Source organism: Cherax quadricarinatus, chromosome 43 (genome assembly GCF_038502225.1).
Source record: "Cherax quadricarinatus isolate ZL_2023a chromosome 43, ASM3850222v1, whole genome shotgun sequence".
NCBI lineage: Eukaryota > Metazoa > Arthropoda > Malacostraca > Decapoda > Parastacidae > Cherax > Cherax quadricarinatus.
Window position 1 is genome coordinate 2,195,245 of NC_091334.1, and position 13,442 is coordinate 2,208,686.

At 40.9% G+C, this 13,442-nt stretch overlaps 2 protein-coding genes across 7 annotated transcripts in view; one reads left to right on the forward strand and one right to left on the reverse strand.

Moving 5' to 3' along the window:
* The window catches only part of LOC138853904 (oocyte zinc finger protein XlCOF6-like), a 113,898-nt gene extending 104,499 nt beyond the window's left edge, over positions 1 to 9,399 (reverse strand). Inside the window, exons 1-2 of one of the 6 annotated variants that reach the window (XM_070093504.1) lie at positions 9,014 to 9,396; positions 6,067 to 6,186 (exon numbers count right to left, since the gene is read on the reverse strand). Coding sequence is in view for 1 of the 6 variants with exons in the window: in XM_070093506.1 (XP_069949607.1) it covers positions 9,014 to 9,032 (19 nt within the window). In the remaining 5 variants the exon portion in view is untranslated. The other 5 variants (XM_070093502.1, XM_070093503.1, XM_070093506.1 and 2 more) reach the window with 5 other exon arrangements.
* The window catches only part of LOC128694359 (transmembrane protein 62), a 374,754-nt gene that overhangs the window by 41,480 nt on the left and 319,832 nt on the right, over positions 1 to 13,442 (forward strand). The window lies entirely within an intron of this gene.

Sequence of the window (13,442 nt, forward strand, 5' to 3'; positions counted from 1 at the left end):
AGTCAAGTCCACCAGTGACACCCCCCCCCCCTCTTTGAGCCACTAATTTATATCCAGTATTTAATTTTTCATTCCTTGCTTCAGGTATATCTGGAGTATACCTGGAGAGGGTTTCAGGGGTCAATGCCCCTGTAGACCCAGTCTGAGACCAAGCCTTATGGTGGATCAGGGTCTGATCAACCAGGCTGTTATTGCTGGCTGCACGTAAACTGATGTACGAGCCACAGCCCGGCTGATCAGGTACTTACTTTAGGTGCCTGTCCATCGTCCTCTTGAGGACAGACAGGGGTCTATTGGTAGTGCCCCTTATGTAAGCTGAGAGGCAGTTGAACAGTCTTAGGCCCCTGACACTTGTGTTGTCTTTTAGTGTACTCGTGGCAACCCTGCTTTTCATTGGGGAAATGTTGCATCTCCTGCTGAGTCTTTTGCTTTCGTAGGGAGTGATTTTCGTGTGCAAGTTTGGTACTAATTCCTCGAGGATTTTCCAAGTGCGTATTATCATGTATCTTTCTCGCCTGCATTCCAGGGAATATAAATACAGGGACTTCAACTGTTCCCAGTAATTAAGGTGCTTTATTGTACAGTGGTCCCTCGATGATAATAGTCGGGCTCGATAGTCATCCTTTTTGATAATCGTCGCGTTATTTTAGTCCAAACATTGGCTCACAAATGATCAGTTGACTCGCTAATCGTCGTTCATCCTGGACGCGTACTCACGGCTCTGAGCCGCCTCGGCCTCCCTTCCCAGTCAGTGTGCCATTGTTTACCAGTGAGCGACAGTCCCCTCACGTGTTCATACGAAATATTTCATAATATTCCATTCATTTTAGTGCCAAGTCTTTGGTAAAGAACGTGAGAAATACGATTGAATTTAAGAAAAACATCATTGAACAATATGAAAGTGGCGTACGAGTGGCCAAACTGGCCAGGATGTATAACAAATCCCGTACAACCACATCTTCCATCGTGGCCAAGAAAAAGGAAATCAAAGAAGCTGCTGTTGCAAAGGGGGTAAATATGCTGACGAAAATGAAATCACCAGTACTCGAAGAGGTTAAGAAGTTATTATTGGTGTGGATAAACGAGAAACAATTAGCAGGAGATAGTCTTATGACGCCGATTATTTGTGAAAAGGCTAGGCAGTTGCATGACGATCTGGTAAAGAAATTGCCTGCAACGAATACTGATATTTGTGAATTTAAGGCCAGCAAAGGTTGGTTTGAGAGATTTAAGAACTGTAGTGGCATACACAGTGTGATAAGGCATGGTGAGGCTGCCAGTTCGGACAAAATTGCAGCTACAAAATTCCTAAGTGAATTCAAGGAGTACATAGAGGCTGAAGGACTGAAACCTGAACAAGTGTTCAGTTGTGATGAAACAGGCCTCTTTTGGAAGAAAATGCCAAAGAGGACCTACATTACTCAGGAGGAAAAGGGACTGCCAGGATATAAGCCTATGAAAGACAGGCTGACGCTCATGTTCTGTGCTAATGCTAGTGGGGATTTCAAAGTGAAGCCGTTACTATTGTACCATTCTGAAAATCCCAGTGTTTTCAAAAAAAAAAACAAATGTTATTTATTTTTTATTATCACACTGGCCGATTCCCACCAAGGCAGGGTGGCCCGAAAAAGAAAAACTTTCACCATCATTCACTCCATCACTGTCTTGCCAGAAGGGTGACTTAAGAAATCGTAATGACACGATTGCAAATAAACCATACCCCCGGCCGGGATTGAACCCGCGGTCATAGAGTCTCAAAACTCCAGCCCGTCGCGCTAGCCACTAGACCAGCTAGCCACAATAAGATTCATCCAACTAGGTATATTTCTACACCATAGGAAAGTTAGCACAGGCACCTCTGTGACCACAAATGCAAGTTTTTACAGACGAATCTCCAGCTAGCGTGGCCGTGACGAACTCTAGCTCAAGTCCCTTCACTGCCGTCAACATGACTTAAGAAATCGTAATGACACGATTGCAATCCCGGGTTCAATCCCGGCCGGGGGTATGGTTTTTTTGCCAGAAGGGTGCTTTACACTACAGTTTTTAAACTGCAACATTAACACCCCTCCTTCAGAGTGCAGGCACTGTACTTCCAATCTCCAGGACTCAAGTCCGGCCTGCCGGTTTCCCTGAACCCCTTCATAAATGTTATGTTATGAAGAGTAAATTGTGTGTGTTTTGGAGATCTAATAATAAGGCATGGGTCACAAGGGAAATTTTCGTCGAGTGGTTCAATGAAGTGTTTGGCCCTAGTGTGAAGAATTACCTTCTGGAAAAGAAATTGGATCTCAAGTGCCTGCTAGTAATGGACAATGCACCTGCTCATCCTCCAAACTTGGATGACCTAATTCTGAAGGAGTTTGAGTTCATCACAGTAAAGTTCTTGCCCCCGAATACCACTCCTCTCCTCCAGCCCATGGACCAGCAGGTCATTTCAAACTTTAAAAAACTATACACGAAAGCAATGTTTCAAAGGTGCTTTAATGTGACCTCAAACACTCACTTGACCCTAAGAGAGTTTTGGAAAGAACACTTCAGTATCCTCCATTGCATAAGCCTTATAGGTAAGGCTTGGGAGGGAGTGACTACCAGGACTTTGAACTCTGCTTGGAGAAAACTGTGGCCAGATTGTGTCCACAAGAGGGATTTTGAAGGGTTTGTGGCTGACCCTGATGAGTCTGTCAGTTGCAAACTCTATTGTGGCATTGGGGAGTTCCATGGGGTTGGATGTGAGTTTGCAGGATGTGGAAGAGTTGGTGGAAGACCACAACAAAGAGCTAACCACTGAGGAGCTGCAAGAGCTTCAGCAGGAACAGCAAAAGATCACAGCTCAGAATCTTGCTGCAGAGGAGGAGGAAGAGAGATGGAAGAAGGTGCCTTCTTCAGAAATTAAGGAGATTTTTGAAATGTGGGGTAGGATGGAAAGATTTATGGAGAAACATCACCCTGAGAAGGATGTTGCAAGCCATATCGGCAACTTGTACAGTGACAGTGTTGGCCCATTTTAGGGAAGTTTTAAAGAGACGCCAGAAACAGAGCTCTCTGGACACTTTTTTTGGCGAGACAGGACTCCAGTGACTCTCAAGCTGGTCCTAGTGGCATGAAGAAACAGAGAAGAGAAGTAACCCCAGAAAAGGACTTGGTGCCTAAGGTGTTGATGGAAGGGGATTCCCCTTCCAAACAGTAACTAATCCAATCTCTCTCCTCCTCCAGTCTTCCATACACTAAGAAGAATCGCCAATAAAGGTAAGTGTTATGCTGTTAATGTTTCATTCATCATGTCCCATTGTATTGTTTATGTACTACATCTATATTTCATGTAAAAAAAATTTTTGTTTTAACCCTTTGAGGGTTTCGGCTGTACTAGTACGGCTTACGACCCAGGGTTTTTGACGTACTAGTACGCCTAAATTCTAGCGCCCTCAAATCTAGTGGGAGAAAGCTGGTAGGCCTACATATGAAAGAATGGGTCTGTAGTCAGTGTGCGCAGTATAAAAAAAATCCTGCAGCACACAGTGCATAATGAGAAAAAAAAAACTTTGACCGTGTTTTTGGAATAAAGCAGTGACTTTGCACTGTATTTTCGTATGGTATTTATTGTTGTATTCTAGTTTTCTTGGTCTCATTTTATAGAATGGAAGGCATATTACAGAAATTGAGATGATTTTGACTGGTTTTACATTGAAAAGTACCTTGAAATTGAGCTCAAAGTAGCAGAAATGTTCGATTTTTACCATAATTCAAAAGTAAACAAATCATGTCAGGCATCTAATACACGTCAACTGGTGAGTCTAATATTCTTTCACAAGTGCGCTGATATTATTTATACCATTTCTACACTAATGCAGCAGTCTGCATAACAGTAAATCTTCTATTTTTTGTAAGAATAAAAATTGAAAGTGGAAAGCCAAAGAAATATAAGAAAGGCCTGGGGATGTGACTAACGAAAAGAGGAAATGTTATTTTAGTGCCAGGAATGTCTTTCTTGTTTATTCTGGACCCTATCTGGAAATTGGCATCTTTTGAAATTTGTGTGAAATTGGCAAAATTGCTAAATTCTGACCACTGTATTGGATAGCTGAAATCAGTAAATGGGTGGTTTCTTGTACTCATTCAACAGAAAAAATGGAGTTCTAGAGAAAGTTATGATTTTTGTCAACTAGTACACTGGAATTGGCCGAAAATAGGGCTCAAAGTGGGCAAAATCGCCAATGCGTAAACATCGTCAAGACCACTAACTTCGCGAGAGCATAATTCCGTAAGTTTTCCATCACATTTCATACTTTTGGTGTCATTATGATCGGGAAAAGATTCTCTATCTTTTCATAAGAAAAAATATATTTTTTTTTTAAATTTGGGCCGACCCTGAGAACAAGTCTCGGAGAGGGCCTGTTGACCCTCAAAGGGTTAATACTTTTGGGTGTCAGGAACAGATTAATTGTATTTACATTATTTCTTATGGGGAAAATTGATTCGAAAATCATCTATTTCGATAATTGTTGCACTTCCAGGAATGGATTAATGATGATAAACGAGGGACCACTGTACTTATGTGTGCAGTGAAAGTTATCTGTACATTCTCCAAGTCAGCAATTTTGACTGCCTTGAAGGGACAGTTAGTGTACTGCAGTATTCCAACATAGAACAAGCAATTTGAAAAGAATCATCATGGGCTGGGCATCCCTAGTTTTGAAGGTTCTCATTTTCCATTCTATCATTTTTGTAGCAGATGAGGTAGATACATTGTTGTGGTCTTTGAAGGTGAAATCCTCTGACATTATCACTCCCAGGTTCCACACATTATTTTTTTTTGCTCTATTGTGTGGTTAGAATTTGTTTTATATCCTGATAGTTTTAATTTCCTAAAGTTTTCCATATATGAGTAGTTGAAATTTCTCTTCATTGAGCTTCATATTGTTTTCTGTGGCCCATTTAAAGATTTAGTTCATGTCCACTTGGAGTCTTGTGGTGTCTTTGTTGGAGGACACTGTCATGCAAATTCAGGTGTCATCCACAAAGGAAGACATGGAACTATGGCTTACATCTCTGGGATGTAAGCGAATACTGTGCCTTGTGGAACAGCTTTTCACTGTAGTAACCTCAGAGTACTCTGTTTACTATTACTCTTTGTGTTCTGTTTGTTAGGAAGTTATAGATCCATCTACCAACTTTTCCTGTTATTCCATTTTCACACATTTTGTGTGCTATTACACCATGGTCGCACTTGTCGAAGGCTTTCGCCAAGTCTGTGTATACTACATCTGCATTTTGTTTATCCTCTAAAACATCCAGGGCCTTGTCATAGTGGTCCAACAGCTGGGACAGGCAGGAGTGACCTGCTTTAAATCCGTGTTGCCCTGGGTTGTGTAACTGATGGATATCTAGGTGGATGGCAATCTTGCCTCTTAGAACCCTTTCAAAGATTTTTACGATATGGGTTGTTAGTGCTATTGATCTGTAGTTCTTTGCAATTAATGCTTTACTGTCACTTTTGTGGAATGGGGATATGTCTGTTGTTTTTGGTGACTGTGGGATGACTCCTGTGTCCATGCTCCCTCTCCATAGAATGCAGAAGGCACATGAGAAGGGTTTTTTGCAGTTCTTGATGAACACAGAGTTCCACGAGTCCAGGCCTGCAGCAGAGTGCATGGGCATGTCATTAATTGCCTTTTCGAAGTCTTGTGGTGTCAGGATAATATCAGATATTTTGAGAGCAGGGTAATATTTGTGAAGGGATTCGGGGAAACCGGCAGGCCGAACTTGAGTCCTGGAGATGGGAAGTACAGTGCCTGCACTCTGAAGGAGGGGTATTAATGTTGCAGTTTTATAACTGTAGTGTAAGCACACCTCTGGTAAGACAGTGATGGAGTTAATGATGGTGAAAGTTTTTCTTTTTTGGGCCACCCTACCTTGGTGGGAAACTGCCGATGTTTTACTAAAATAATAAATTTTTTGAAATAACCAAATTTTGAGTCTCGGTCATAAAAAGTTAATTTAGGTAGGATTAATTTCATGTATGTTTTATATTCTATACAATTTCTATATATTAATAAAACTGTTTACCTTGTTATGTTATCATTGATTTTTCTATCTTTTCATTTCCTTGATTAGGAATCCCTAGGTAGTAGGTTGGTAGACAGCAACTGCCCAGGTTGGCCCTCATTAATCCAGCATCATTGGGACCTGTAGTGTGCCGGATTAGTGAGTTTGCCAGATTACAGAGTGGTTAGGTTAGAATACATTAACCTATCAACAGAGACACTTTCTGCTACATCTTCATTTTCATCACTGCTTTCTCCTCCACTGGCTTGCTGCTGTGGATTTACAACCATCTGCACAATCTCTGAGTCAGTATAATGATGAAATTTGAGTCAGTATAATGATGAAATTTGAAATTATGCTAGCTGAAATTAGTGCCGGATTACTGATGGAACTGGATAACTGATTGCTGGATTAGTGATGGCCAACCTGTACTACTGTCCTGCCAAGCGAGTGTAAAACAAAAGCCTGTAACTGTTTTACATGATGGTAGGATTGCTGATGTCTTTTTTCTGTCTCATAAACATGCAAAATTTCAGGTATGTCTTGCTACTTTTACTTACACTTAGGTCACACTACACATACATGTACAAGCATATATATACACACACCTCTTGGTTTTCTTCTATTTTCTTACTAGTTCTTGTTCTTGTTTATTTCCTCTTATCTCCATGGGGAAGTGGGACAGAATTCTTTCTCCGTAAGCCATGCTTGTTGCAAGAGGCAACTAAAATGCTGAGGGCAAGAGGCTAGTATAAATTACTAAATTTAAAAAGAGAAACTTTCGTTTTTCTTTTTGGGCCACAGTGCCCTGGTGGGATATGGCTGGTTTATTGAAAGAAAGAAGAATTAGGAATCGGCCTTATCGAATACTCTGAGGGTCTGATGGGGCTGCTGAACCTTCAGAAGCATGTCTAGCCAAATGTAAACAAAGACATATATGGCAATGGCATAAGTTGTATCAGGTTTGTTTTTTTTTAAAACATAACCTAACATTTGCACAAAATAATAAGAGTATCTCAACTGTAAAACCAATTTCTTGTAAAATTCAAACTAATGGATAATTGTGTAAGTACCAAAATCCGATAAGGATCAGTCTTCTACTGTTACCTCAGAATTATTAAAGCTACACACACTTAATGTGGGAGGTGTCATAAAAATAATGAAATACTTTCACCTTGTGATGAATGGTTTGAAAAACCGACAAGTTGAAGATTGAGACACTTATGCAGCATATGGGAATCTTTATTCAGGAAACGTTTCGCCACACAGTGGCTTCATCAGTCCAATACAAAGAGGAAGGCGTAAGGAGAGGAGGAGAATGAGGTAATCAGTCCCTCAACCTGGAGTCGATGTGTTCAGTCCAGGTTGAGGGACTGATTACCTCATTCTCCTCCTCTCCTTACGCCTTCCTCTTTGTATTGGACTGATGAAGCCACTGTGTGGCGAAACGTTTCCTGAATAAAGATTCCCATATGCTGCATAAGTGTCTCAATCTTCTACTTTCACCTTGCTCACACCATATCTGATACATGTTTTAACTGCCTGGCTACCCCCACATAACCAAAGAACATATTAACACTGGCAATATTACAATAGTCACTGCAGAAAACAGGAAGTATATCAGTCATGGAGATGAAATGTGCCACAAGAGCTGACATCATTGAGCCCTGTGTCGGGAGTCTGGGGAAGATACATCACTTAAAGCTGGGCAGAGGAGAGAAAATAAGTGTTTCGTCCTGGAATAAAACAGAGAACAATCATTCCTAAGTATACGTTTATTTAGGTACAGGTACACATAAGTGCAATTATCATACGTAGTGTAAATTATGCAATAATATAACGGTATACAGGTGATATCACAATATCACTATTCCTCGATAATGTGAAAAATTACAAAAGCGTTTGGAATTTCAATATTTTTAACTAGTTATTTTGCATAGTGTAAATTATCTAGGATAACCCCAAAAAATCGAAGTGAATTGATTCTCAAAATCACAATAACACAATTGCAAACAAACCATTGTATGTAGTAAAAATGTACCTAGTTGGATGAATCTTGTTAGGTAAGACACATATGCAACAGTTAGGTATCTTTATTATGAAACGTTTCGCCTACACAGTAGGCTTCTTCAGTCAAGTACAGAAAAGTTGATAGAAGCAGAAGATACTTGAAGACGATGTAATCAGTCCATCACCCTTAAAGTTTTGAGGTGGTCAGTCCCTCAGTCTGGAGAAGAGCATTGTTCCATCAGACTGAGGGACTGACCACCTCAAAACTTTAAGGGTGATGGACTGATTACATCGTCTTCAAGTATCTTCTGCTTCTATCAACTTTTCTGTACTTGACTGAAGAAGCCTACTGTGTAGGCGAAACGTTTCATAATAAAGATACCTAACTGTTGCATATGTGTCTTACCTAACAACCTGTCGGTATTTTATACCATTTTAATGGATGAATCTTATTGCAATCAGCTGGCCCAGTGACCTACACACTGGCCTGGAGTTTTATGACTCACTTGCCATGGGTTCTAACCCCACCCGTACCATGGTACAAGTGGCTTATTTCCTAATAATATTAGGTCAACCATTCACATAAACCCTGGCAAAGCAAGATGCCCACATCCTACCTGAGATGATTACCAGTTTCTGCCAAGACACAGAACATCCAGAGAGCAGAAGAGTGAGTTGAGTGGCGCCCCAGCTGACTACCCTCACCAGAGACGAGGACAAGCATCCCACGGAGGTAATGAATGACTCACTCATGGTCAGAGCATAGTAATATGTCCGTACACTACCAAGGCCGAAAGAGGCGCTCGAAAAATTCTGTCGTTAATACTGTAACTCTTCTCATATACACTGTAGCAATTAGGTTTTGGATGGTTTGAAGAGAACCCCCAGAACCTTCTTCACATACCTGTTACTTGCAATTATCTCATATTTGTACAGAGGTTACAACAGAGCTACTAACCGGCAGGGGATATTAGCATCTGGAGGTGCTTGTTGGGCAGCAGAATAACCGTAAACTCATTAAAAGGCGATAAACCTACGAGGCACCGGACAAGTAGGTCTGTATCCCTCGGTCGATATTTCGGGCTTGTTTACATCGAATATTTCTCCCCGCGGCCGATAGATGGCAGTGTTAGTACGGTACATCACATGGCTACAGACACAAGTTATGTTACCAGTGATATATCGTTAAAAACTATGATAAATTTTTTGAACTAGGCATAAGAATTAACAACTGGGTGTCTACACTGCAGACTGAATTGTTTGCAATCCTAATGGCGCTAAAGCCTGACTCAGTCATCATCCTGATATCAACCTCTTATTGAACAGCACACATAATCCAAACAGTAATTGCCATTACTACACCGCTAGTCAGACTAATACCCTTCTCAGTGTCAGCAAGAACATTACAGTCTTCAACTACAATGTAAGATCACTGAGTAAACACTATGATGACCTCATTGCATTACTTAAATCTCTAAATACTACTATAACTTTCATTATACTTACTGAAACCTGTCTCAGACAAGATCTGAGACATATTTACCATACCTGGTTACACAGCCATGCATAACTGTAGGCCCGACAAATCAGGAGGAGGCATTGCCATCTATTACTCTGATGAACTAGAATGTGTGAAATCAATTAATGTACGGGATGAAAACGGTGAATATATGATAGCTAAATTCACATCAAGAACACTTAAGAAACCTATAACAGTTGGTGCAGTCTACAGACTACCATACTCAAACACTTACACTTTTATCAATAACCTTAGAAACATGATAATTGAGACAGAATTGAATAAACACCATCTGATACTAGCAGGAGATTTCAACATCAACCTTATCCAAGCAACCGACCCTCCAGTAGCTGATTTCACAAATGCTATGAACAGCTTATTGCTACCCTCTATAACAAAGCCAACAGCAGCGCTGTATAGCCCTTGTGGCTTAGCGCTTCTTTTTGATTATAATAATAATAAAGCCAACAAGAGTCTCTGACACAAGTGCCTCGTTATTCGACCATATCTGGACCAACATAATATCCCCACTACAAGCAGGTATAATCACAGATAACACCACAGACCACTACCCTACCTTTCTCATAACCAACTTATATAAACTGCCTCAAGAAACAAGAAAGATCTCATTTCGCCTGCATAATGAGACATCGATAAACAACCTAAAACTAGCAATAGGTGCCAGTGATTGGCAGAGACAGCTAAATGACAGTAGTAATATAGATAAAGACACCAATTTTTTTTTTTTTTTTTTTTTTGCATAAAACCCTAAACCTCTACAACAAACATTGCCCAGTCAAAACAAAACAGATCACAGAAAAGAGGCTAAACAGCCCATGGCTAACTAGAAGTATCCTCAAATCTATTAATAAAAAACACCAAATTGAAAAACAGTTCAGATTAGGCTTAATTACTAAAAAATTTACTAAAAGATACACATCAATACGCCCAAAACTAATACGTAAATCAAAGCAAATGTATTATGAAAATAGATTTAGTGAAATGAAAGATGACATGAAAAGTATCTGGCAAACACTCTCCAAAATTTTGAGTTCAAGGAAACCGACTGGAAATAGAGAGATAGACATGATTAAACCAGATGAACCTCGCATGTAACCTACAGACACGGCCGACAAATTTAATGTCTTTTTTCTGTACCGTAGGATCAAAGCTAGCGAGCCAAATTCCTAGCTCAATGACTCACGAATTCGTAATGACACGATTGCAAGGGATAGAACCCGCGATCAGAAACTCTGATCGCCGGTTCTATCCCCGCCCGTGGTATGGTTTTTTCCTAGCTCAATACCCATCCGAGCGAGTACCTCACTGGCAACTACCCAAACACACTATTCCTAGCTCCAACTAATCCCACTGAAGTCTCACTCATCATTAAATCATTAAAAAAACAAATCAGATGATCTAGATAACTTGCCGCCATTCATATATAAAAAATCTGCACCAGAACTGTCGCCCATTATTGCAACAATGTTTAACTAATCTAGAGCATCCCCAACCTTCCCATCCATGCTCAAGACAACAAGGGTCACCCCGATCCACAAAAGTGGAGATCCAACTGATTTGAACAATTACAATCCTTACTCTCCAAGATATTTGAAAAAATAATACACAAGCGACTTTACTCCTACCTTACATCCAACAACATACTTAACCCATGCCAGTTTGGATTTAGACCAAAAAAAAAAAAAAAGGCACGAATGATGATGTTATACAAATGCTTGACCTAATATACACAGCTCTCGATAAAAATGAATATCCCCTGGGGCTCTTTATCGACCTAAGAAAAGCGTTTGACACACTTGACCACAGTCTCTTGCACCTCAGACTGAATCATTATGTCATAAGAGGACATTCTCTTGACTACCTAAAATCCTATCTTAACGACAGACACCAGTATGTACATGCAAATGGAGTCAGCACCGCTATCCAACCTGTACTGTATAGCCCTTGTGGCTTAGCGCTTCTTTTTTATTATAATTATAATAATAATAATAATAATAATAATAATAATAATAATATCCAACCTGTAGATGTAGGAGTACCCCAAGGTAGTGTCCTAGGCCCACTCCTCTTTCTCATCTACATCAATGATCTCCCCAATGCATCCCAACTCCTTACCAGTTCTATTCGCAGATGACCCTACATATGTCTACCCCCATTCAGACCCAACTGTACTTGGAAACACTGCAAATAATGAACTGCTAAAGATATATGCTTGGATGATGACCAACAAACTCACTCTCAACATAGGCAAAACATACTTCATGCTGTTAGCCAACAGAGTCTCAAATATTCAACTCAACATACTGTTAAACGGTTCCCCTATATCAAGACACATGCAGCGCTGTATAGCCCTTGTGGCTTAGCGCTTCTTTTTGATGATAATAATAATAATAATAATATATCAAGACACACGGAAGGCAAATTCTAGGTCTTCTCCTTGACTATAATCTTAAATTTCAGTCCCATACCCATCACATAGCCAAGAAAATTTCCAAATCAGTTGGAATCCTTTCCAGGATACACTAGTATGTACCACAAACGACTCTCCTTACCCTGTACCACTCTCTAATATATCCTAACCTCACCTATGGTATTTGTGCCTGGGGCTCAACCACTGCCAACCACCCCACCACTTTTCAAAAGATTGAACTTGCTAAATATACAAGACATACACTCTTATTATTGTGCCTACTACATATACAGAACTTTAAACTCCACTGTAAACCCTCCCCTAAAACTACTCCTCGACAGTTAGAACAGAATGCAGTCACAATACAAGGCATAAGGCACTTTTCAACATCTCACTATGCAAGAACGCTATGCACATAAAAGGCCCGAAGATCTGGAACTCGCTACCGGAACAAGTCAAGGATCCCCAGACAGCTTATAAATTTAGGACTCTGATAAAAAATCATCTTATATCACAATATTAACTTTTTGTGGTTATCCTAGATAATCTTCACATATGCTGCTGTGTATGATAATTTATGTAACTGTTTATGTATACCTGTATCAGAATAAACTTACAAAAGCATTTCGGATAAATTAGGTCAATTTTATCCCAGGATGCGACCCACACCAGTCAACTAACACCCAGGTACCCATTTTACTGGAGTTAACCTGGAGAGGGTTTCGGGGCTCAACGCCTCCGCGGCCCAGTCTGTGACCAGGCCTCATGGTGGATAAGGGCCTGATCAGCCAGGCTGTTGCTGTTGGCCGCACACAACCCGACGTACAAACCACAGCCCATCTAGTCAGATAAATTTAATTTTCCACAGGTTCTAAGAAGTAAGATCGCCAAACATCTAGATACCCATCAGTTACACAACTCGGGGCAACGTGGGTTTAGAGCCTGTCCAGCGCCTTCTGGAAGACAGTCAGAGGCCTATTGGTAATCCCCCTATGTATGCTGGAAGGCAGCTGAACAGTCTTGGGCCCCTGACGCTTACTGTGTTGTCCCTTATCATGCTCGTGGCGCCCCTGCAGCGCTGTATAGCCCTTGTGGCTTAGCGCTTCTTTTTGATTATAATAATAATAGTGGCGCCCCTGCTTTTCATTGCAGGGATGTTGCATCGTCTGCCGAGTCTTTGGCTTTCATTACCTGGAGTTTACCTGGAGAGAGTTCCGGGGGTCAACGCCCCCGCGGCCCGGTCTGTGACCAGGCCTCCTGGTGGATCAGAGCCTGATCAACCAGGCTGTTACTGCTGGCTGCACGCAAACCAACGTACGAGCCACAGCCCGGCTGGTCAGGAACCGACTTTAGGTGCTTGTCCAGTGCCAGCTTGAAGATTGCCAGGGGTCTGTTGGTAATCCCCCTTATGTGTGCTGGGAGGCAGTTGAACAGCCT